This window comes from Antechinus flavipes, chromosome 3 (genome assembly GCF_016432865.1).
Source record: "Antechinus flavipes isolate AdamAnt ecotype Samford, QLD, Australia chromosome 3, AdamAnt_v2, whole genome shotgun sequence".
Classification (NCBI taxonomy): domain Eukaryota; kingdom Metazoa; phylum Chordata; class Mammalia; order Dasyuromorphia; family Dasyuridae; genus Antechinus; species Antechinus flavipes.
Window position 1 is genome coordinate 211,980,097 of NC_067400.1, and position 26,124 is coordinate 212,006,220.

At 33.1% G+C, this 26,124-nt stretch overlaps 1 protein-coding gene across 1 annotated transcript in view; it reads right to left on the bottom strand.

Annotated features, from left to right (window-relative positions):
• Positions 1-26,124, bottom strand: part of WWC3 (WWC family member 3) — a 187,052-nt gene that overhangs the window by 106,936 nt on the left and 53,992 nt on the right. The window contains exon 2 of the mRNA XM_051984543.1: positions 3,584-3,693. Coding sequence (XP_051840503.1) covers positions 3,584-3,693 — 110 coding nt within the window. The remainder of the gene's footprint in view (positions 1-3,583; positions 3,694-26,124) is intronic.

Consider the following 26,124-nt stretch of genomic DNA (forward strand, 5'->3'; position numbering starts at 1 on the left):
CTAACTCCACTATGCTTCTTAACCTCACTTCTCTTCCTTACAGCTAACTAACTCTTTAGGGTGCTTAGTCTCTTTTAGAATTTACCCTTCCAGCTAAAGACATTCCCCAACTTCATAGGATGCTCCATTTCTATTGGATAATTGGGAGTTCCATTGAGGAACTTGTCTTTCATAGACTCACTATGTTATTCCATATCTACTATTCCCAATGTCTATTATATCCCTCCATTCTTTCTGTAACTTATTCCCCTAAATAAATCTTTTTGTCAAAAAAAAAAAAAATTACATTAAACAACTTCAATAGGATCCTCACTGCTACTAGACAATCCTATTTTCCTCACTCAGCAACTCACTATTCCACCACCCATAAAACATCTCTTAAACCTTTTCATCTCTCCTCAAGCTTCCAAGGGATCCTTCTGTCCCTGCTCTCTCAGCTGAAAAATCTTGTCTCATAATTTATCTCCCCAGAATGAAGGCAATTTGCTGTGAACTCTATATTTCCCCCTTTTTCCCCTTCTCCCTACTTACCATGAGCTCTCTCTTCTTCTCTTTTCCTCAATTCATATCACTCATTTGCCTCCCAGTATGATCCCCTCCTTCACTTGCCATCTCACATGAGGTGGCCTTTTTCTCTATTCTATTTTTCCAATTGTTCAAATAATTCTATTCCATACAATTTCTTCCATCAGATTGTTCCCTCTCTAATCTATAATCTGCTAAACTCTACCTATTGAACTCCTTCAAAAGCTAACCCTCCACTATCTTTACAATCTTTTAAGCTTTATTCCCTATCATGTACTTTTCAATCTAGTGATACTGACCTCTTGTTATTCTACAGACAAGACATTCCATCTATCAGCTACATACTTTTCTCTAGCTGTTCTCCATAACTGGAATGTTCTCATTCATCATGTTCACCCTTTGCCTTCCGTGACAAACTAAACTTCCATCTTCTACAGGAAGTCTTTGTTAATTGCTAATTTCTTAATTCTAGGGCCTCCTCTCTCTGAATTATTTCCTATTTATCTTAGTTATAGCTATATATATATATATATATATATATATATATATATATATATATATATATATATATATAAAACTGGTTTGCATGCATTGTTTGTTTTCTGTTCTCCTCATTAGATAATATGTTCTCTGAAGGTAGACAGCTTTTTGCCTTTTTTTTTAAGCCTCAGCACTTAACACTGTATCCATCACATAGTAAGTGATTAATAAATATTTATTATCTGGCTGACATGTCACACACAGTTTCCATTGTAAACTGATAAACTATGCACTATTATATGAATTTGATTATACTGACTCAGTTCCCAGAGTCTGTTCAAATTAGTGAACTTAGAAGACTGAATTTCTAAACCTGAAAGGCTGCTGGAACAGTATGTCAAACTGTCATTATTTATATCATTGTTAGATTAAAAACTACTGAAATTCCTCCTATAGTGCCTGTCATATAACAAACATTACATGACAACTGAATTGTGTATGTTTTCATATGAAGTGTTTAGAACATGAAAGATGATGTTCCATTGTAATGTCATAGTCAAATCAATTCTGGAATATTGTATTGAATTTTGTACCACATATTTTATACAGCAAATTAATAAAAGAGTACATTCAGTAATTTACCAGAATGGTTAGGGCACAAGAATTAGCTGAAAGGAGATTTAAAATAAGTGTCAAATATTTCAAAAGTTGCCATGAGGAAAATGGATTAGAACTTATTGTTCGTTTTCAAATATGGCAAAACTGGAGACAGGGTGATATTAAGGACCATGCCTAAGTGAAGGGGCAGGTTAATTCTCTGGAGCCCCCACAGCTGTGAATCATAACACTTAAAGGAGATGCAAAGTAGTCTTCACAGATGTTCCTTGTGGATTGGGAATGAAAATAAATTGGAGGCAAGAGGGAAGAGGAGAGAGGTCAAACAATACAACTGCCTCTTTGTTGAGGTCAGAGAACTTAACTGCCTCTCAGTCTCCTTGTATCATCATCATCATCATCTTCTCGCATGAAGAGATCTATTGTACAGGTCTGAGTTAGACTTCCAGGAGCCACTGGCAAGTGACTCCTGTATTACAACAGGACCTGAGTTTGAATCTTAGCTCTGTCACTCTGAGATCACACAGATCTCAGAGTACCATCAGTTTCCTAATCTGTAAAATAAAGGAATTGGACTAGATAACCTCCAAATGTATGATCACATGTTCTATGAACTAAAAAACAATGGATGGAAAGCTGTAAAGCACCAGGTTTCATCTTGAAAAAGGAAAAAAAAAAAAATCTTAGTGTCTGAAGTTGTTTAAAATACTATAGAGAGCAGTAAGTTTGCATCCCTGGGACTGTTCAGAAAGACTGTTAACAACTAACCCTGACAGGGATACTGTCAAGAATTCCTGTTCAGGTAAAGGCCATATTTGCCAAACATGTCTCCAAGATTCCAATTCTGAAATTCCATGAAAATATGTTTAATAAATGAAATGAATGAAAAAAATGCAAGAAAGCATAATAACACCAACAATAAACAGCCTCTATATTTAAATTACTATAGGATATTAAAAAGAAATAGGTAAATAGGATGTGGAACCAAGTGGAAGTGGTGTTCAGAATTAGCAGTAGTGCTAAGTACTACTACATTAAGCTGAAAATCAAGTGAAAAATTTACAACTCACAAAGAAAATCAAAGAAAACTACTAAATGATTTTATAATAAGAACCTAAACAGTCAAAATAGTCAATATTAATTTTTTAATTGGAATCTTTTCATATCCACAAAACTACTAAATTGATAAACAAGCATTCATTGAGTATCTTTTATTGCTGGCACTATGCTCAATTCTGGAGATGTGAGAGTAAGAAAAAGACTCTGCCCTTAATGGGTTCACATTCTAATGGAAGATATAACAAAGACAGAAGAACAGAGGCCAATGAAAAGAATGGTGACTTGGGAAATCTGAGTTTTAAATGGAATCATAGGATAGTCAATTATCACATTCAGTAGCTTAATTGATAATGATATGATTACAGAAAGAAAATAATAGAATTTAAGGAATTGGGGATATCTTTCTATACTTGAGCCCTGCACAAATGACCTTTTGTCATTAGAAGTTAAAATAAAATTACTATTAAGCTAAAGTGAACAATTAAGTTCACTTTCAGGAACTGTTAAGTCACATTTGCGAGAAACCATCATCTTACTTTAATAATGTGTTTCCATTTCCAGACTAAATGGCAAATTTAATTCCTACATGAAGAATTAAAATGAAGTTGGTGTCTTTTATAAAACATATTATGTTCCATCCTTAGCAAAAGCAAGCATGATACAATTAGCTCTAATAAGTTCAATAATATGAAAAACTACAGATTGTTTTTCTTTCCAATGATAGCTATATTGGGAAATATTGATTCATTTAATAAACAAATAATTTTTATCTTTTTGGTAACTTCTTAAGAATCAACACATGAAACCTAGTAAAAACTTCATGTTAAGTTTTATTCTTATTAAATGCTGCACTTCTTAGCAAAAATAGCAAAATACAAAATTTAAGTCATGTCATTCTACTCACGATTGATATGGTCCATGTAATAGATTCCAATTTGTTGATCATAAACAGTTTCCCACCCTAAAGGAAGTTCATCTCCAACACAGTCAGCAAAAGTTAATGGCTTTGTAATCCTGTAAGACATAACAATAAAAATGTAGTTAAAAGCCTATATAGTTTCTTAATCAATTGTGAAATTTGAATTTTATTATATATAGTGTCTAATTTTTCAGGAGTGCTTGAGTATCAGCAGCTTAACCATACGATTAAAACTTCAACATAAACTTTGATTTGTAACCAAAATTAATTTTCTCATGCAACCCAATAAATACGCATGTAGTAGGTGTTTAATAATAAACTGTTGACTTGTGATGGAAAATGCTATCTAGTTTCAAAGAAAGAACTGAAGGAGTCTGAATGCAAATTGAAGAATACCTCTTTTTTTGGCTTTCTTTATTATTCTTGGTTTTTTGATCTGCATAATTTATAATTGTTTGCCTTCTCAAGCAGGGGGGAGGAAAGAGGGAGAAAATTTAGAACTCAAAATTTTTTAAACTGAAATTTTATAATTTGTTTACATGTAACAAAAAATTAAAATTAAGTGATTTTTAAATATTAACATAAAAATTTGTAGTTGATTGAAAGCTATACAACACTCTTTACAACTCACAAAGAAAGTTGAAGAAAGTTATTAAATGGTTTAATAATAAGAAACCTAAACTGTCAAAATAGCCAATATTAACTTTTTAGTTGGAGAATTTTTAAATCTACTGAATTACTAAATGAATGAATAAGCATTTACTGAGTATCTATTACTGCTGGCACTATGCTCAATTCAGGAGAGTAAAGAAATAAAACTCTGCCCTTAATGGGTTCACATTCCAATGGTGGATATATAATTAAAAATTCAACATGAATTTTAAAGATTTGTAACCAAAATAATTTTTTTCTTTTTAAGCTGCATATTTAACTATGTAATTAGGCCAGTATGCAATGTTACTCACAAAAATGCATTGTTGAGTCCATTCCTTTAAAGCTCTTTCACATTGGAGACATAATATCAAAAGATCATAGATTTAGGGATAGAAGAAATCTTTAAAGGCACTCTGTTCATCACAATCTCTTTTTCCATAGGAGAAATCTAAGGCCCAGAGAACTTACATAAATTGGCCAAAGTATTTGACTGTAAAGAGAATATTTTTTCCACTGTACCAAGATACTTCTTAGCAGTCTAAATCTACATAAAATCCATATATTTGTTTTAATGTAAATGAGAATGAACCAAATATTAAATATATTTAATATTTAACATAATGAAATTTCACAAACCAGAAGCCCCCAAACAACAAAAAAAGCAATAGAAACCACCATTTATCAATCAAGCATTTTTAAAATACCCATTATGTGCCAAGCACTGGAGCACTGTATTAGGCAGCAGTTACAAAGTTAAATTAACTTAATTTTAAAATAAAAATATAGAAGATTTAGAGAGTCAATGTGGAAAGAGTGATGAACTTGGGATAAAAAGAGATCCATGTTCACATACCAGATTCTTACTTCCTTCTAATTATAACATTTACTAGTTAAGTAACAATTGGGTAAGCTGCTTAATTTCTCTGACCCTCAATTTCCAAATCTATAAAATGCAAATAATTGTATTTACAATGCCAATCTCAGAGGATTGTTTCATGCAGCAAAAAAGGTTACAATAACAACCGTTTATCCAATGAATTGACAACCATCTAACTTTAGTATAAATTACACCACAAATCTATCTTTGTTATCATAAATTCAGGCATATGCAAGAAAAATTTTGAAAAATATTCATTTCCTGGATATCCTCAACAAAGAGAAGATCTAATTCAGTTCCAACTGATCAATGATGGACAGAATCGGCTACACCCAGAAAAGGAACACTGGGAAATGAGTGTGAACTGTGTGCATTTTTTGTTTTTCTTCTCAGGTTATTTTTACCTTCTGAATCCAATTCTTCCTGTGCAACAAGAGAATTGTTTGGTTCTGCACACATATATTGTATCTAGGATATACTATAACATATTTAACATGTATAAGACTGCCTGCCATCTAGGGGAAGGGGTTGAGGGAGGGAAAAGTCAGAACAGAAGTGAGTGCAAGGGATAATGTTATAAAAAATTACCCATACATATGTACTGTCAATAAAAAGTTATTTAAAAAAAATAAATAAAAATTACATCAAGAGAAAAAAAGAAAGAAAAAGAAAAATATTCACTTCCTAACGTCTCTCTTCCTCCTTTTCCCTACTGTTCTATACTCCAACAATGGATAAGATTAAAACAAAAGAAATTCTTTGGAAACAAAATTTTCTTTAATAAATAGTACCTCCCCTATAGAAACTCTGTGACACTATCATTAATAGCACATTCAAGTATGTTAAGGAAATTGGTCATATAACAATAGACGAGGAAGAGCCAAAGTCAATAACTTAGGTATTTATTCTTTTCATTACATTAAACTAGCTATATAGAAGATGGTAGAGACTGCATTTTAAGTCTGAAATGGGAGGCTATTTTAATTTTTTAAACTGTATGCTAATGGCCCTCCAGAAGTATCAGTTAAAACTCCTAAAAATGTGTAACATGTCACTAAATTACTTCAAAATTTCAAGGCACTGAGATTTTGTTAATAGGGATACATACTGCAAGCCTTCTATACCTAGGCAGTCTACATGAGGTGCTCTAACCTGAGAACTACGTTGATCATCTACTGCTGCAAATTGCTTCCAGCTTATGCAGATTTGCCTTGGAAGCCAACAAGCTTAAAAAAAAAAAAAGTAATGAACTTGCCATTTGATGGATATAATAATAATATAATTCTTTTGAGACAATTACACTAAATAATATACTAATATTATTAGTGTAACTAATATAAATAATTAAATAACTAAATAATATAGATGCTTGTAAAAAACATTTGTAAAACTTCATTTTAAAATATTTTTGCTAGAAAATAAAGTTTAGGAATTGTAGACATTAGCTAGTTTTCCTGAACAAGTATCATACAAAATAGTCAGCATGCCATTGAAAAGAGCAGTACATTTGCAGACAGAAGTCCTGGGTTCAAATTGTATTTCAGAGGCTTGTTAGTTGTATGACTGTGTGGGATTTCCTGGATTTGATTATTGCTCAAATTCTGTCCAGCTATTAATCTACAATTCTATGCATGATTACACATAATAATAGGGCCTTGATAACTACTTTCTGCAGTACTTATATCGCTTTATTTCAAGAGAGAAGTAAAGTTTCATTACAAAATATAAACTCATTGAAGGCAGTGACTAACTTTCTACCCTAGCTCTTTGCACATAATAAGCATTTACTAAATTCCAATTGATTATTACTTAGTGCTAGATTTGATTCAAACAATAACCAAAATCAAATCAAGGAATATTCACTGAGAATACACCAAGCCTAAAGCATTGTACTTTGCATAGACTTTGAAAATAAACACTTTAAATCTAAGTCCTATCTGGACTAAATTAGTTATTACTTAATTATTGGATGCTGTTTACTAGAAGTGCATTTGAATGCAGAGAATGATGCATTGTTAACATCTGGCTTTAAATCTATGATCCTATGGAAAGATGTTGGCACCATTCTTAATAATGGCATTCAGAATAACTTATGTTTGTTTTTCTGGTTGCTATTCGGACCAAGCCCTTTCTAATTATTTCTCACACGGAGCATATACTAAATCTAGCATACTAAATGCCAAAATGAAGTTTTAATACCATAAAGGAAGGTGTAGGTGGGTGACATTACTTCTCCACTGTAGAAACCATTGCAACATTAAATATATCAAAAGGATATTTATTAGTAGAGACATTGATATATGTTGAATGTCATTAATGCTAATAATAGTCCTTCCTTGTTAAAGTCTTACTTGCAGAAGCATCAGTCCAACTAAGACATGAGCTCATTCATTATTCTTTACACTGAAATTGTCATTTTCTGTTCTCTATTCAACATTAAAGCAAAATGCCAAAACTGTCTATAGAAACCTGACGAAAATAAGTAAGTAAATAAATAAATGTTTTTTAGAGAATCAAAAAACAACCAAAAAAAGTGTAATAGAAGTCTGGTGATAAGAGATGCACTTCCACAAATGTGAGATGAAATTGTATTATTGCATCATGTTTTCTCTTCATCATTTAAGCAGTAAGTCAAATACTGATTCTTCCACAAATCCTCCCTAAACTGACCGGATTTTAATAACTCTCCCCCCCTCATTTTCTTGAGCCTAAGTATTTGCTTCTAAATGCTCTCAAATTATGTATTCAGTTATTTCAATACGGTTGAATCTGCTAATAATAGGCCATTAGTTTATTCCCAGAAGAACCTGTAAATCCCGCAACAGAACAGCCAGATATTCTATCCAATACTCTTGTCCACAGTCCAAAGAAATGTGTAAAGAATATAAGCTGGAAGTAAATGCATTTCCCAGACCATTACCTATTTTGCATAAAATTGTACAAGAGTAAAATCTCAGTTGAACAAATATCAGTAAAATATCCAATTTTGTCTTCTCCAAATCCTGGACCAACAGCCTACATGAACACTGCCTTGCTACTGTGAATGAGTTGGTGTGGAGGCTAGAAAGCCATCCTCAGTGCCGGGAAGACTTTGGTTGAAACCACATACCAACTAAATAATCTTTCAGTATTTTAGGACAACTCTCTTAAGAGTATAAATTACAGAAAAGATACTAGCCTGCAGTAATAGAGGGAACGCATTCTCAAAAATGCAGCTTCCCCTCCTATTCCTTGGTAATATATTTACATCAATGTCTCTTAGAAGGCCACTCCTACATAATAGAAGCACTCAAAAATTCTAGACTAGTAGAAGAATGAAATAGACTAGTGTTTTCCAATCAGTAGCTTTGATACTCCTTAAGAAGTACAAAATCATTGCAAGAACTAAGCAAAACAATACACGCACCAAGGCAGAATCATTTTGCTCTTCTTTTGGAGAGAACAAAATTAACTACAAATGTAACGACAACGTGAAGCCGGAGCTATGTGAAATGTTAGATGTTAAAAAGTAGTGTTTATATCACATAAGACAGAAACTATGATGCAAAAGTTAAGAGCATTGAATTGGAAACAAGATGAACTTAACTTAGATGTGCTTCCCGATTGGTTTCCTCTCAATTTTCCTTCCTCCCCAATCCAATTCTCTTTAACTGCTTCCAAAATACATAATCATACAAAGCACTACCGTGAATAGTTAATTTTTCTGCTCAAAAACCTTCAACAATTTTCCATCATCTATAGAAAAAAAACTCAGATTCCTTGGTTTATTGTGTAAAAATCCCTACAATCTGGTCATAGCTCAATAGTCAGTCCACTTTAGCTACAAGGGACTCCCAATGTAGCTACCATCACCAAAACTATCATACCCTGTTTCTTTGCCTAGAATTAACTTCTTCATATTCCTCTCCAAACCTAAATTCTATCATTCCTTCAAAGCCAAACTCAAATAATGCAGAGAAAACATCACAGGATTTGCAATATGAGAGCATCTGTTCAAGTTTTTCAGTCATGTTCAACTCTTTATGACCCCATGTGGGGTTTTCTTGGCAAAGATTCTGGACTGGTTTGCCATTTCCTTTTCTCATTTTACAAAAGAGGAAACTGAGGCAAAAAGAGTTAATTTACTTGCCCAGGATTGCACAGCAAGTGTCTGAGACCATTTGACCTCAGGAAACTGAATCTTTCTGGATCCAAGTCCAGCACTTTGTCCACTATTACCTAGCTGCCCAGAGTATGCAACTAAAACAACATGAGAAATCTGGCAATTAACTTAACCTCTAGTGCTCTAGATACTATAAACTACCAATATGTAACAGATTTGATTAAATAGGATGATCTCTAAGATGCTTCCCAGTTCTGGGTTAAAATTCTGCCCTGGAGCCTTCATTCTATACACTACCACAAAACTGCTCAACTTTAAGCTCCTGGAACACTTACTATCTGCCCTGCTCATTGAATATTTACCACATCGTAGATCATCTAGAATTATTACTTAATTTATAAGGATTACCATATCTAGATTTTAAATTGCTTGAAGGAAGGGGCCATTGCCCTTGTATCAAATACAACTATTTGTACATTAAGTAATGTTTGTTAATTTATTAATTTGCAAAAAACAAACCAAAAAAAAAAAAACAAAAAAACCCAATAGCACTACCCAATTAGTCATCACCCTGAATTGATTTTTTTTTGCATAATTTCCTAATGTGTAAACATATTTTACTATAAGGAAATAACAGTGTATTTTGTAAAATGCAAAAATCACCAACATAATACTTTGAAAATCATATCAAAATATTCTCAAATTTTCTTTTATTTCAGCCACACAGTTACAGCAGAAAGGAATAGTATTGTTTCTTTTGTCCAGCAAGACAAAAACTCTCTTCTTAGTTACTGTTAGCAAAAATAGCACACACTAACCATGTTTTAATATAAACAAACAAAAAGTTTTCACAATGAAGTTTTACCACTTCTTTCTACTGTAATTAACAGATTTCCATATTTTTAGAAGCTTGGCTACATCACAACAATTCTGAGAGTACTTACTGGATCATTAAAATGGAATTCTAGCTGACTATTTTAAAGGAGAAAAAGAATATAAAGTAACTCTTTATCAACATAATTTACAGTTCTCATTTTACATCAATATGTTCTTTCATAACTTGAAAGGTTAACAGAGAAAAGGAATAATAAATCTTTATATTTTCTTTTTTTGGAATTCAACTTAAATATCAAAAATATAAACCAATTTGTGGCAGCTAGCACACAAATAACAGACACAGCATGTTTACAATTAGTCAGGATAGCCTAGACATTACTAACAGTATTTGAGTTGGTTGCCATATGAATTACAATTTTTTTCTATTACTTTTGACAAATGTGCAAACTCTCTAGTACCTTTAACCTTTGAGATTAAAGAACAAAAGTATTTAGATTTTATATTCTAAAATTATGTATTCTAAAATTGTTACACTTGTTCCTAAAGGTCAGATCACTGAAGTAACTAGTTTAATGATTAAAAGGAAAAAGTCTGTGTTTTTTCTTAATTATCTTTATACTGAGGAAAATCTGATGACTTAATGACCAGTTATCTAGAAAATAACTGTCTCCACGTAGTAATAGTAGCTAATATAAGTATTTGTAAGATTTGCTAACTTATATTATCTGCTTACAAGATCAATCTTGTGAAGTGATCTCCAAAAGTCTTTATGGCCTAACCCTTTTTACAACTGTAGAAAAAAGTTGAAAGAGGTTAAATGACTAGGGATGGAAAGTGAAGGAAAAGTCTATATTTAATGAGCTCCTTTTAAAACTTTTAAAAATCCCTTACACATGATTATAAATAATGTCCCAGTTATTCAAAGGAACAGGCTTCAAAAAAAAAAAAAAAAAAAAAAAAAAAAAAAAAAAAAAGATCACAGCCAAGAATCTAGAAGTCAGTCCAAAAGGCCTTTGAAATACCAAAATAGACATCTTAAAGCCCAGCATTTTACTACAAGGAGAATCTCTTATAGATACAAATTTAATAGTTGTCACACAATAAGTTAGAAGCACAGATTAAAAGGATACAGATGGGATCACTACTAAATACAGGCACACTCAGAAATGAGATTTATAGCAGACAAAATTATAGTGAGGGCATTTCTAGATTGCAGTATAATTCAATCCAACAAATTTCTTGGTCCTTTCTCTCATAGACAAAATGAAGGAAGAGATGGGAAAATCAGGAAAGGCTTTAACAGAAGATGGTAAAAGGTGGGATTTAAAGGATGGGTAAATAGACAGGTAAAGGAAAAAAAACACAAATTAAAATATAGGTTAAAAAGCAGAATAAGGGTTTTCTAGGAACAGATAAGTACAGTTCGGCTAGAATACATGATGTGCATAAACCTATTAAAACTAGCATCAGATGATGGAAGGATTTGAATTCCTACTTTTTTGTTTCTTTGCTTGTTTTTAGAATTTTACTTGGTAAAAAATGAGAAAACATTTTATAATGTGTTGATTTTTTGGTTAATTTTTCAATGATGTGACCACATGCATGTATGTATAATGAAAATTGTTTTAGCAACAGTAAGAAACAAGGGTGTTTATCTTAGGAAATGTGAACTTAATTCTTTTAAAAATATATTTTAATCATCATAATAGTTTGCATTAGGAAAGTTTATTTTTACAACTATTATCTCATTTTATCCTCACAACAACCATGGAAGGTAGGTGATAATTACCTCCATTTTAGAGGAGAAAATTTCTTCCACATCTTTCAGACTCCAAGGTCAATACTCTATCCACTATCTACCCACCTCTAATTAATAAAATAGGTTTCCCCTGGAAAGATGTACACGAACTGATGCTGAGGGAAGTGAGCAGAACCAGGAGAGCAGTACATAGTAACAGCAAGATTATGTGATGATTAATTATAATAGACTTAGCTCTTCTCAGCAATGATCCAAGACAATTTCAATAGACTTAGGATGGAAAGTACCAAACTCAACCAGAGAGAGGGATATGGAAACTAAATGTGAACCATTTTCACATTGTTTTTCCTTTCTCATGTTTTTTTTTTTCCCCCTTTAGTTTGATTTGATTTAGTTTGATCTCTTACAACATGACAAATATGGCAGTAAATGTAGAAGGATTAAACATGTTTAATTTATATCAAAGTGCTTGCTGTCTTGGGGAGGGAAAAGAAGGGGATGGAAGGAGAAAAGTTTGGGAATACAAAATCTTACAAAAGTAAATGGTGAAAAGTATCTTTAAATGTACTTAGAAAAATAAAATACTATTGAGGAAAAAAAAAGTATTCTTTGTACTCCTAGATGCTTTTAAAAAAGATTATAATAAGAAAGGATCCACTGGCTTTACCATATGGTCAAAGGGATTCATGACAACCCTGAAATGTTAAGATGAATTAGCAAGACAACAGTTCAGGCAAGTGGTAGCAGAGTCCTTTTAGGGTAAAAGGTGGGAAGAGGAAGTCCAAGAGAGATTTGGGATTCACTTGTCTACATAAAGATGATAGCTTAAACTGTATGAGAGTGAGATTGTGTAGGGCGAGACTATAGAGAATATAAGAATAGGATCAAAGACAGAATCCCCTAAAAGAATAAGGAAGAGAACGGCACCCAGCTAAAAAGAAAGAAGGAGCAAGTATAGGAAGAACAAAGAGAATGTGGTGATAAAGCTAAGGGGAATAAAAGTATATCCAAAATGATATCAGTCTTATAAAAACAATCTTCATCTAAAAGGCAGCACTGAAACTGAAAGGTTATTGACATCATTAAGAGAAGCAACCTAGAAAGAAAAAGGAACACATTCAAACAATAACGAGAGAGCAGGAAGATGATGAAGAGCCAGCAAAGATAATGAGGATGAACACATCAGGGAAGTGGAGAAGCATATGACAAAGGGAAGTAGTCCAAGATAAAAAATGCTGCAAAGGTTAAAAAAAAAAAAAAAAGAATAAAGATAGAGCAAAGGCCATTAGATTGGACAATTACAGACATATCTCCTTTTCTTGGACTTCACTTTGCTGCACTTCACATATATTGCCTTTAAAAAAAAAACATGCGACATATTTAACTTGTATAGGGCTGCTTGCCATCTGGGGGAGGGGGTGAAGGGAAGAAGAGGAAAAGTTGGAACAGAAGTGAGTGCAAGGGATAACGTTGTAAAAAAAATTACCCAGGCATGGGCTTTGTCAATAAAAAGTTATGAAAAAAAAAGTTATAATAATAATAAAAAAGAAAATGCCATTTTGTATCCAGAAAAAAAAAAAAAAAAACAAAAAACCCACAATTGAAGGTTTGTAGCAAACCCACATCAACCAAGTTTATTGGCAAAATTTTTTCCAACATCTTGCACTTCTGTTGTGTCTGTCTCATTTTGGTAATTCTCATAATATTTCAAACATCTTCATCATTATATATTTATAATAGTGATCTGTGATTAATGATTGTTGATGTTACTATTTTAATTGTTTTGGGGCTCCACAATCCTCACCCATGTAAAATAGCAAACTTAACGGATAAATGCTGTGTGTATCCTGACTGCTCCAACAGACTGGCTGTTGCCCCATCTCTCTTCCTCTCCTAGAGTGTCCCTAATTCCCTGAGATACAACAATATTGAAGAATATAAAATTAAACATAATTGAAAAAACAGTGATCATGATCCATTATATCTTTGTTTTCACTAACTTTTCTTTCAATTTATTGAAAAATGTTATTCTAAAAAAAAGGGTTCATTTGGCTTCACTAGGTTGCCAAAGGGGTTCTTAGCATAAGAAAGATTAGGGTTCCTTCCTCCAGATTAAAAGATGACTTCAAAGAGGATGGGTATAACCAGATGGAATGAACTCCAAGATGCAGAGGTCATTCAGTAAAAGTATCAAACAATGATTTCCCAATCCTTAGCATCTTGCCCCTTCAAATAAAGAATGGTCTGGAATTAGACATGCTCTTAAATCCGCACCACACCTCTTTTTCAACATTATTACAATCTGGGAGAGGCTTCTTTATTTCTTGTTTCTGGAAAGAAAACCTGAACAGAATTCACATCTCTAGTAAGAGTGTTTTTAAAGTTTTAAAACAAATGTCTGGGTAAACTTAACATGGGACAGAGAAAAGATATAGCCACTTCTGGCCATAAAAAACGAATGTGCTTGCTTTCTCACAATGCTAATTCTCTTCTGTTTCATGAAAAATTTGTTTATGCTCCCAAATTAAGCTCACACTAAATCTTAAAATTAAAAAAGGCCTACAGAACCAATCAATAAATATTTATTGAGCTCCTTCTCTAACCTTTTTCTTTAGCTATAAGAATATGAATAAGTATATGCCGGGAGCCCTGTCTTCAAGGAATTTTACAATCTAATTGGGAAAACAAACCACAAATATATAAAAAGTAATTAGCAACAAGCTTAGATAATAATTGTCATAGGAAAAAAAAGTGAGATAAATTTCATGGAAGTTTGAAAATTATGAAACAATTTTATTTTTGGCTATATTACTCATAAAAACTTGGGTAGTTTTTAATCAGGATATATTCTATCAAGCTTTCTTTTTAGAGGAAGAAAGTGATGTCTTTACTATTTACTATTTGGGACAATCAGGTGGCACAGTGGATAAAGTTCTAGGTATGAAGTCAGGAAAACTCATCTCCCTGACTTCAAATCTAATCTGAGACACTTACCAGCCTTGTGACCCTGGGCAAGTCATTGGAGAAGGAAATGGAAAACTGCTCCAGTATCTTTGCCAAGAAAATTCCAAATGGGGTCAGGAAGAATCAGAACCAACTGACCAATAACACTTGTTACCTTAGATAGATCACTGAACTTCTCCTGGCCTCAGTTGAGAGGAAGAGTGGTATAACTGGCAGAAGTAAGGGTATCTGGGTTCAAAACCAGATTCTAGCACTAGGTAGTTACATCATCTTGGGAAAGCAAATTCATGTCTTAAAGTTCAGTTTTCTTGCTCATAAAAATTGAGAGTTGGACTAGCTAGTCTTAGTCTAGTTCTTATCCTTAAATTACTTGCTATAGGATGTAGGATTATAGATTTAAATGTGAAAGGGACCCTTAAAGTCATGTAGTCCAGTCCTCTCTTTTTAATCAATGAAGAAACTGAGGCCCAGAGAGGTTAAGTCATTTGTTCAAGATTACAGAAGAAATTAACTGGTAGAGCCTGAGATTCAAATCCAAGTCTTCTTAGTTCAAATCTAGCATCCTTACATTCTTCCAATATGTATACAGCAGAATACACATTCATATGTGCATACAGATATGTATAATATTTATGAACAGATATGTACATGTATGGAGATGTTCCTTAATTTAGTATGTAATATTTATATATTATAGCATATATTCAACATATAGCATAGTATTAGTATAGTTAATATAGATTTGTATTAAAATTATAACGATGAGAATACATTAAGTACATTAGAAGAATCTTAAATTTTAAGTGTCAGAGGGGGCTATCACAAAAAGCAATATAATATGTTAACAAACTATATTTGTAGTCAGAAATTTGATTATGATGATGATGATGAAGAAGAGGTGGAGGAAGAGAAGCATAGCATTTATAAAGAGCTTTAAGATTTCCAAAGTACTTTACAAATATTATTTAATTTAATTCTTGCAACAAATCTGGGAAACAAATGTTTTTCACAGATAAGGAAACTAAGGTGAACACTTGTTAAATGATTTACCCAGGATCATAAAAGCAGTGTCTGAGACCAGTTCAAATTACATATATACCACTCATTTTAGGACCTGTTTTCCTATACTTATCATTATTAGGAATAAATTAAAGAAGTAATGTGAAAGCATTTGCAAACTATAATAGGCAATACCAATACTGACATTTCTTAATCTATCCCGTGATTTTCTCACTTATTTTTCTATTAAATTTGTCACTTTGAAAGAGAAAAAACTAAAATTAGGTACAATTATGCCTCACTATTGAGATCTGTGTATTATCTTAGTTGGCCATTCTTTTCAGAACTCGATTGCTGTGCCATTCCAATATATTGTTTCATTAACTTACTGAGGCTGTAACAAATTGCAGAATTGCTACTCTGTATTGGTAGATTAATTTCCCTATCAGTAGTTCCCTACACCATGAAATCAGAAGTACACACTCAAAACAAAACAAAATAAAGCAAAAAACCATCATTTCAATATCTCATTTCTTTAGCTATGATGATTGCAGCTCCTATTTTTAGGGATTCAGTTGAGATATAATAGAAGTAGTGGTACAACGGAGAGTTCTGGATTTAGTATCAGGACTTTGGATTCAAATCCAGGTTTTATGCCACTTATTACAAGCACATTAACAACTTCTCTGAGCCCATCTCCTCATTTAGAATATAAGAGTTCTGGAGAAGCTAGATGACTGCCAAATTGCCATTCAGACCTAAATGCATGTTTACATAAATGATCATATTCTTGTACGCCATTTTATTTTCCAACATCATTTTTCCACTTATTGTGGCAAAATATGCCAAACTGAGTTGACCATTTGAAATTCTTCCACCTCAATGCTTCTGTTCATGCCATTCCCTAAATCTGGAATGTCTTACTCTCCTCCTTTCCTCTTCCAACATTTCCAATTGTATAACTACTACCCACTGTTCAGGCTCATCTAATATCTTACCTCTTTCATGAAAGATGTCCTGATGAAACCATCCTCAAGTAGATTTCCTCTTCTCTAGACCCTTTCTGCACCTGTTTCTGCACTTTCCTACATTGTAGGTTATTTTCTTCAAGTCTCCTTTGTACAATACTTTACACATAGGAAATGTTTGCTGATAATAAATGAAAACTTTAATTTTCTTGTAAAAGACACTTATAAAATGGGCAAAAGAAAAATTTTTGATGCATTCCACTGCTCCCTTCCTCCTTTTCCGGAAACATATCTAGAGAGGTGGCCAGATAAGTTTTAACACCCAAACTCTAGTTGTTTAAAAAAACAAAACAAAATGAAAAACCTTAGTAAGTGAAAATGTATACACTGAAATTGTTAGGTAGCTCTCCAAGTAGAACACGTTTTAATAGTTAGGACATGTTCTGGATGTTAAATAAACAGGTCCTGGCAGTTCCTCTCTCTAGGTCTTACAATATTTCACTACATTAAAAATGAAAAAGAAGGTTGAGCAGTAGGTTTTGTTGTTGTCATCATACAAAAGTTTCTGATATTTCTTTCCTTCAGCCTCATCAGCTGAGAATGAAACAACCCATTTTAATGGCTCAAAAGATTTGAGAAGACAATTTCCCCTTCTCCTGGGGTCCACGGATTGTGGAACATTGCATAGGTTGTCTGATTGGTTTAATATACTAATCAGTTTTGCTGTTTTGTGTGTGTGTTTTTTTTTTTTTTGCCTTCTTCCTTATTTTTTAAAATCATTCCGCTTTATAAATGGCTCTCTCAGAAGAGAAGGAAGAAAGATATAGGAGGAAATTGAGACAACATGGACACAAAAGATAAATAATTTTTAAAGGATTAAATAAACTTACTTGTATAAGATATTTGAAGATGTCTGAGGTATTGAAGTATTTGACTGAAGCCCAGGCTGGGAGCAAAAATAGGTAGAAATTGACAGGAGAAACAAAGGCAATAAGAGGCTAAGGGAAGGTATGTTGGGAGGAAATTTATCTCAAAACCTCTTTACCACGCAAATTTTTCTCCAAACTCCTTCCATTAACTTAAGGAGAGGAACACATCTACAAACTCATGAAACCAATGGCAGTAATATATTCTTCAAATCTGCTCCTGGTGGTGACCCACCCCAAGGATTCAGAATATTTTAAATGCTTTGAATCAGTCAACAAGCATTTATGAAAAGTTTACTAAATGTGTCAGGCATTATACTACACAATGAGGATACCAAAAAAGGCAAAAAATCTTTGCCCTCAAGGAGTTTACAATCTAAAGCTAAGGACAACATGCAAACAACTATTACAAACAAGATTTACAAAGGATAAATTGGAGGTAATCTCAAAGGGAAGGCACTTAAATTAAAAGAGACCCAAGAAAAGTTTCTTGTGGAAAATGGGATTTTAGCTGAAATTTGAAGGAAGTTGGGGAAGCAAGGTACAGAACAGGAAGAGAATTCCAAGCATGGAGAAATGCCTGCTATGAAAATACAAAATCAGGAGATGGAGTGTCTTCCACCAGGAACAGCAAAAAAGCCAAAGTCACTAGATAATAGCACATGGAGGAAGGTGTTAGAAGATTGGAAAAGTAGGAAGGGGCCAAGTAAAAGGGTCAGGATAAATTCTAATGCTAATAATTTATTTTACATTTAAAAAGCTGGCAAAGAAATAAGTTATATTCCTTCTTTGAATATCAAAAATATTTATGAAATGAAACTGAAGAAAACTAGAGGGATAGAAGTACAGTCAGTAAGTATACCTTATATATCCCTATGGATATGTAAGGGAGGTAAGTTTGGAGTAGAGGACTGGCCTGAAATGAAAAATTATTGAATATTAAAACAAGACTAATCCTTACATTGATCATTAATCCAGTTCTTCCCCATTCTACCAGCCTTGTGATATGCTTTGCCTTCCCTCTCTTTCTCTATTGTGTATTGTCTTCCTACGTTACTTGCTTTTTTAGATCTTTTTAGAAAAATCTTGCCTTCTTTCCTTCCCCTTCCTCTTCCTCTATTTCCTTTCTTTTCTCCCCCTTGCATTTCTTTTCTCCCTCAATTTATTACAGATCATACCCCATCTCCCATTCTACATTTTTTTCTTGGAGTTCCTCATATGCGACACTGCATCTCCCATTTCCTCCATCTTCTCAATCTTTTCAAATATCATGTCCAGAATGTACTCTCTCCTCATGTCTCTTATTATTCTAGCTCACTTCAATACAAATACAACCTTATACCAGAAACCTTTTTCAATGGACTTAGATACTGTTTCCCCACCTCTCCCTAATTTTATTTACGTTGTATATATTTGCTACTTACTTTCATGTCATTTACTTCTCTCACAAGCAAATATAAACTCCTCAAGGACAAAGACTTGTTTTGTTTCTCTCTCCCCCAAAGAGACATGACATAAGGGCTAGAGAGCTGGTCCTAAAGTCAGAAAGACTTGAATTCAAGTCTCTTACCCTTTTAGTTTCCCAGTTAATTCTTTAACACTGTAGAGAAGATGCAGAATTGCATTGACAGAGGGTGTTGACTAATCTTGAGAATAAAATCACAGACTCAATGCCAGCTAAATAGTAACTGACTCATAGAATGACTGTTCATTGACTTACTGGTGCCAATTATCCCAATTTCAAACTATGTTAACTTTTTTGAAATAATTCGTATTTAATTTTAATCTTTTTTTTTTTTTTTGGCCATGTCTTTAAGTTCTCTTTTTTCCCTCTAGAACATATACCTATAGAAAATTTAGCCACTGGTAAAATTTGTTTGCTTTGCCTAATAACAAGTAATGTATGTCAAATTTTTTCAACAACAAAAATGATCTGCCTCAGTGGACTTTTGTTTGAATTTCACCTGTGACAATCTCAATAGTCACTTATTTGCCTTGGTTTCTTCTTCTATAAAATGAATATTATAATAACAGCACCTATTTCTCAGGATTGTTGTGAAGATCAAATGAGATAATAATTACAAAGCACTTAGCACAATGTCTGACACATAAGTATTATATAAATGTTATTGTTATTATTTATTAAACATTTCAATCACTATTTATTAAGGGGTTACTATATGCAAGGCACTGACCACTCTTGAGAGAGCAATACAAAGATTATGCTCTTGATATGTAGGTCAGAAGAACACTATTAGATTTGGAATCAGAGATTCTAAATCCCAAATCTATCTTTGCTATTTCCTATTGTATGACCCTAAACAAGTAACAACTTCTCTCTGCAATTGGACGAAATGATCTCTAATATTCCTTGCTGTCTTATGATCCTATGAATTGATTCTCCCACTCAAAAGAAATGACAAATAGCTTTGGGGCTGTTTTTTTCAAGTAATCAAGGATGGCATGAGTCAACAATTTGCAGGCAATAATTAGAATATATTTGATAAGGTGAAACTTGGGAGAAAATTGTGTCATTATCTTTCAGTGTTCTGCTTGGCCTAGAAGTGACTCCTTAAAACTGAGTCCAGAAGCCCTAAGAACCTGGGGAAGCTTCAGGTGAAAGCCTAGGATTGGACTTTATGTGTGTACATACATGTGTGTACTACAATGAGTAATTTTTGTGATCACAGCAACTGATGAAGACCATACACTAAAGCAAAGTTTCTTAAACTAATGACTGAGACCCTATATGGGGTTGCATAACTGAATGGGGGGAGGTTGAGAAGAATTTGACAACAAAAAAGTTATCAAATATTTCACCAGGATTTAATTCATTATGCAAAATAAATAAGTACATCCATCTCATTATTATGAAAGTTTGCTTTCATTTTTAATAAATGGCACAATTATATGTATACCAAAGAATTGTTTTAAAATAAATTTATGATTTATTATCATTAAATGTTAGATTTGCATACTTTAAGACGTCTTGCATACCAAGACGGCAGAAAAATTTCTTGGGTGAAAAGAAAAATTTAAGAAGCCCTGAGTTAATTTATGGGAGGGATTAGGATTGCATTCTGAAATGATGGAAATGTAAAGAAACAGAAGAAAACCATAGAAATAAAGGAAATATTAAAGAAATCCTTAAAACTAAATAAAGGCCCTTCCTTGATTTTCTAATATCATTTTGACCTTCTCCTTTGTACATTTTTCTCTTCTAATCAGTATCACTATTATAAATATACTAGTTTTATCTCTCTCACTGGATTATAAACCCTTTAAGGTCAAGACTGTGTTTTAGTATGGTGGTGGAGGAGGGGAAAGATTTAAAAATAAGAGATCTTGGACATCACTTCATCCAATTTTTACATTTGAGGAAATTAAAGCGCAGACAATCAAGGAAGTAGTTTGTCTAAGAAGGAGCCAGCAACAAAGCTAAGATTTAAACTCTAATCATCTTACTCCAAATCTATCTTTGTAGCCAACATTTTGTAGTGCTTTTCACATAGTAGACACTAAATAAATGCCTGTTAAATATGGAAGAAGTGAACAAACATTTAACACCTACAATGTGCTGGGTACCATTCTAAGTAAGCAAATTATGAATATTATCTCATTTGATTATTTTTATTTAAATATAATTGAATTGGTTCACTAATGCCCCCAACTCATTATTGGCAAAGAGAGAATCTAGTGTAGGTGCAGGATAGAAAACAATTTCTTTACTACAAAGAAGAGTTTATCTTCTCTCAGTCCCCTTATCATTGTAGTTCTTCTAGTGGGGGAAGCAAGAACAGTAAAGCAAGACAGACAAGGTGGGGTCAGTAGCAGTTCAAGAGCCTCTCGCACCACACCCTCATCCATCCTGGCCCAGCCTTGACATAGGAATGTTTAGGCAAAAATTTTGCTAAGGCTGCAAAGTATAGAGATAAATTTTAAGTGCTAAAATAGAAAAAATCTACAAATACTGACTTAAAATATATGTTGGCAAAATGGGCGTACAGTTAATGATATTTTTTAATGGTTTTGATTTTGTGCTTTTTATTTTTAATTTTTGGAAGAAAAATATATAGAGTCCTTAATGAAATGTAGTAGAAAAAAGCTGATCCAATCAACCCCATTCCCCGCCAATTTCTTTACACTTTGGCTTTAAAACATATTCTTTTATACTACAGAAAAATATAGTCAATATATGAAATGGGAAGACAGAGGAATCTGGGATTTTTGTTTTGTTTTTAATATGCCAATCTAGAATGCTAGTTATCTCAATTTTCAGGGGCAAATTCCAATCCTCCAAAAGCTATAATGGCTTCCTTCACTTTTTCTGCAGTAGTTTGGCTCATGGTGAATGCCAAGGCTGCAGGATAGTTGAAATCAAGCCAATTTGTGGTTAAAACTGGGAGCTACACATCCCTCTTGCAAAACTATCCCTCATAGCTTCTCCACTCAGATCTGAGAAACCTGGAATATAGCATTTGAGAAACCTGGAACATAGAATCTACACAAACTCCTTAGAGATTTCATATTTATTTCTCCTAGTAATCCAAGAAAGTTTTGAATGCATAAATGAAAGTTTTGCTAGTCTTGAAAGAATTTTCTTATCCAATCATTTGTAAAGTACTTGTTTTCCCATTGTGTTTACAATGTACCAGTAAATTCAGTTCAACAAACATTTATCAAGTCAAGGCACAAAAATGAAATAGTACTCTGCCCTCAGAGAGCTCACATTCTAGAGAGAGGGACACAACATACATGCAAAGAAGTAATAATAACTAGGTGGCACTGTGAATAGAGCATTAAAGCTGAAATCAGGATTTTTCTTAAATTTAAATCCTACCTCAGATACTAGCTTTGTGACCTTGAGAAAGTCACTTAATATGTTTGCCTAATAACACTTACCTTCCAGGGTTGTTGTAATGATAAAATGGAATAATATTTGTAAATCATAAATGCTAGCTGTCAAATGAGTAAATAAAAGAAATCTGGAAGGGGATAAAACATTCAGACAGGAGCTTGGAGGGATTCTAAAAGTGGGGAGAGTATATGAGGTCTGACCATGTACCTTCCCTGCTCTATAAACTTCAGTGGCTCACTAACATTTCTAGGATAAAATAAAAATTTCTGTTTGACAAGAGTCCTTCACAGTAAGGTTGCAAACAAAGTTTCAGACTGAGTTAATAATACTCTTCCTCTTGCACTCGGAATTTTAGCTGACCTACACTATATGTCATGCTTCCTATATGACACACGATCTTCCAAACTCTGTGGGCATCACTCTTGGAATAGTCTATGTCTCCTTCACTATTTGACACTCCCAGTTTGCTACATGGTACTGCTCAGATGCCACTTTTTTACTTGGCCTTTCTCAATGTACCCAACCATTTTTGCCTCCCTTACCCCCTAAAAAAAAATTCTGCTGGTGATACTGGAGGGCTACAAATCATGAAATATTATTGTCTCTGAAGAATTGAAGGATTGGATTACCTGAGAAGGGGACAAAATCAGGAGCAGGCTGCAACATTTGCAGTATGACAAGCTAAGCAGAAGGAATGGCATAAGTGACATTATTAAAGAAATATATGAATATGAATGAGATTCATTATTAAAGAAAAAAGTGAGCTGATCATGTAGGGATAGCCCTGTAGAAAGAACAGAACATGGCCCAGGGTGTTTCAGAATGAGCAGCTATGAATGGATTTCAATCAGTGTCTTTGATGCCAATAGCCACATAATAAGATCACAGATCCACTGGACTATTGAATCTCTAATGTGTGCAGGTTATAATACAAGATTTCTAGGAAAATGGCTAAACAAGTTGTGGTGAGTGAACATAATGGAATACTATTGTTCCATAAGAAATAATGAGCAGGCTGATTTCAGAAAAACTTGCAAAGACTTACATAAACTGATGCTGAAGTGAAGAGAACCAGAAGAACAATTGTACACAGTAACAGAAACATTGTGCAAAGATTAAATATGATACACATAGCTCTCCTCAGTAATACAATGACACAAGACAGTTCCAAAAGGCTCATGATAGAAAATGCTCTCAACATCCACAGAAAGAACTATGGAGTCTGAAAGCAGATTAAAAAAAATACAATTTTCACTTTTTTTGTTTTCCATGGTTTTTCCCTTTTGTTCTGTTTCTTTTTCACTACATGACTAATGTGGAAATATTTTTAACAAGACTGCATAAGCATAACCTATATATCAGATCACTTGCCATCTTGGGGAAGAGGGATGGAAGAGAGGGAGAAAAAACTGAAACAAAATCTTACTTAAAAAAAAAGAATTTTGAAAACTATATATGGAAACAGAAAAAAATAAAATAGTATCTACTAAAATTTTTTTCTGTCACATTTAGTATTTAAAGAGATGATAAATCATGTATTAGCTATGCATTAATAAGACACAATCTGTGTACATCAGGACATACTATCCTGACATCTCATTCAACCTGCCATCTTTGAGCCCTATTCTGTACTGAATCTGTCTCTCATGCCCAGAATTTCCATCTTTTGATTCACCTCAGGCTCTTAGAATCCTTGGTTTATTTAAAAATTTGGCTCAAATTTCATCTTTTATATGTAGATTTTCCTGATTTCCCCCAGATAAATGCTTTTCCTCCCAAAGATACCTCATTTTATACATATTCTATAAACTCATTTATATATTGTGTATCAATGTGGGTTGCTTGAAGACATAGATTGTATAAATTTTGTTTTTATATCTTGAGCTCATATTATAGTCCTGGGCATATTGAAGATCCATAATAAATTCTTTGTGATTGACTGTCCAGACTTGTAATTTCATTGGTATAAAGGAATGCCTCCTGATAAGGAAATTTCTACCAGTGTAGACTGGCACAGTTCTACTACTTAAGAATATTAGGAAGTTGCCCAGTGGAGAGAGATAACAAGTTAACAACTATCAAGCTAGGGGCAGCTAGATGGTACAGTGGATAGAGTGCTGAAATCAGGAGAACCTGAATTCAAATTCGGCCTCAGACACGTAATACTTCCTAGCTATATGACCCTGGACTAGTCATTTAACCCCAATTGCCTCAGCAAAAAAAAAAAAAAAATCTATCAAGCTATCTGTATCTTTCAACACAATAGTGCTGAAAAAAATGACAATCTATTTTTACATAGTGTTTTTATCTTTTTCCCTTCATTGTTTTCTAATTTGGGGGCCAGGAGGGAGGAGAAGGTGAAAACAAAAGTTGGAGGAATTGGTAAAGGCAAAGAGAGGGTTTTTTTTTTCTAAAACAATGGTACTAATATGTCTTTCTTCCATCTTCAAATTTTTATAGTGCACATTAATTCGTTAATTAATATTCAATTGGGATTTTTTTGCTTCATTCACTTGTTTTAATCTAATTATGGCAAATATTCCTTAATTCTTCATCATTAAATCACACTTTATCATACTGGATATTAAATATAATATCACTGGCAAAATTAAGATTCACTTTCTTTTTAAAATTAAGTCATATTATAGTATGTGAGCCTATATTTTATCCAATATTGAATCTAACGGACAGGAAAAGGTATTTGAAAAAAAGAGAGAGAGCATTTTTAATGAAGAGCTTTTTTTAAAAAGTGAGCAGAAACAATTGACGGAAAAAGTAAATTCAAGTGGTGTGGGAGAGGAAAAACAACAATGACCAAGAAGAGAGAGAAGAGAGGAGAACAATGACATTCCTTAGGAATTTCCACTCAAAGTAAGATGCAGCTGGTGCCAAATATAGTACACCCAGAATTTAGGGTATTAGCATAAGCAACATCTGAGGCCACACCATAATTCAACTATACAATCTTATTTCAAGTTTTTAAAATGCGTATCTTAAAATCAATTTTTTGCCCTAATATTAAAGTCAAAAGAGGTTAAAATATGTGATAAGTTGTATGAAACTTGTGTAGTAGCTAGGATGCTGACACATACTGACTTTATATGAGCAGGTCACTTAATTTTTTCTAGGTGATCTAAGCAATTCTTCAAGACTTATAAAATTGAAGAAAAGATACAGATAAGACTTGACAGGATTTTCTTCACCTGGAAGTTTTCTTAATATGCATGAAATCACAGGGGCAGTCCCTCTCCATTAAATGATAAACACTACACAAGTGTAAATTGCCATTATCCACTAAAGACTTTCAAATTAGTGGCATGCTAGAAAATGGTTAACAATCAAAAGCAAGACATGTTTTTAAGTTTGATTTGTATTAATATTTTCTCCATCATTTTCTTGTGTAGTCAATTAACAGTACAACAAATCAAGCTCTTACTTGTAGCTTTTGCCAAAATCTGGGGTATAAAGCTCACGTTGAAATTGGTTCAAATTTAATTGGTTCAAATGTGCTTCCTCTAACACACCATTGAAATCTTACAGAAAGATTACATGATACCTTAATTTTTTTTCCAGTTAAAATAA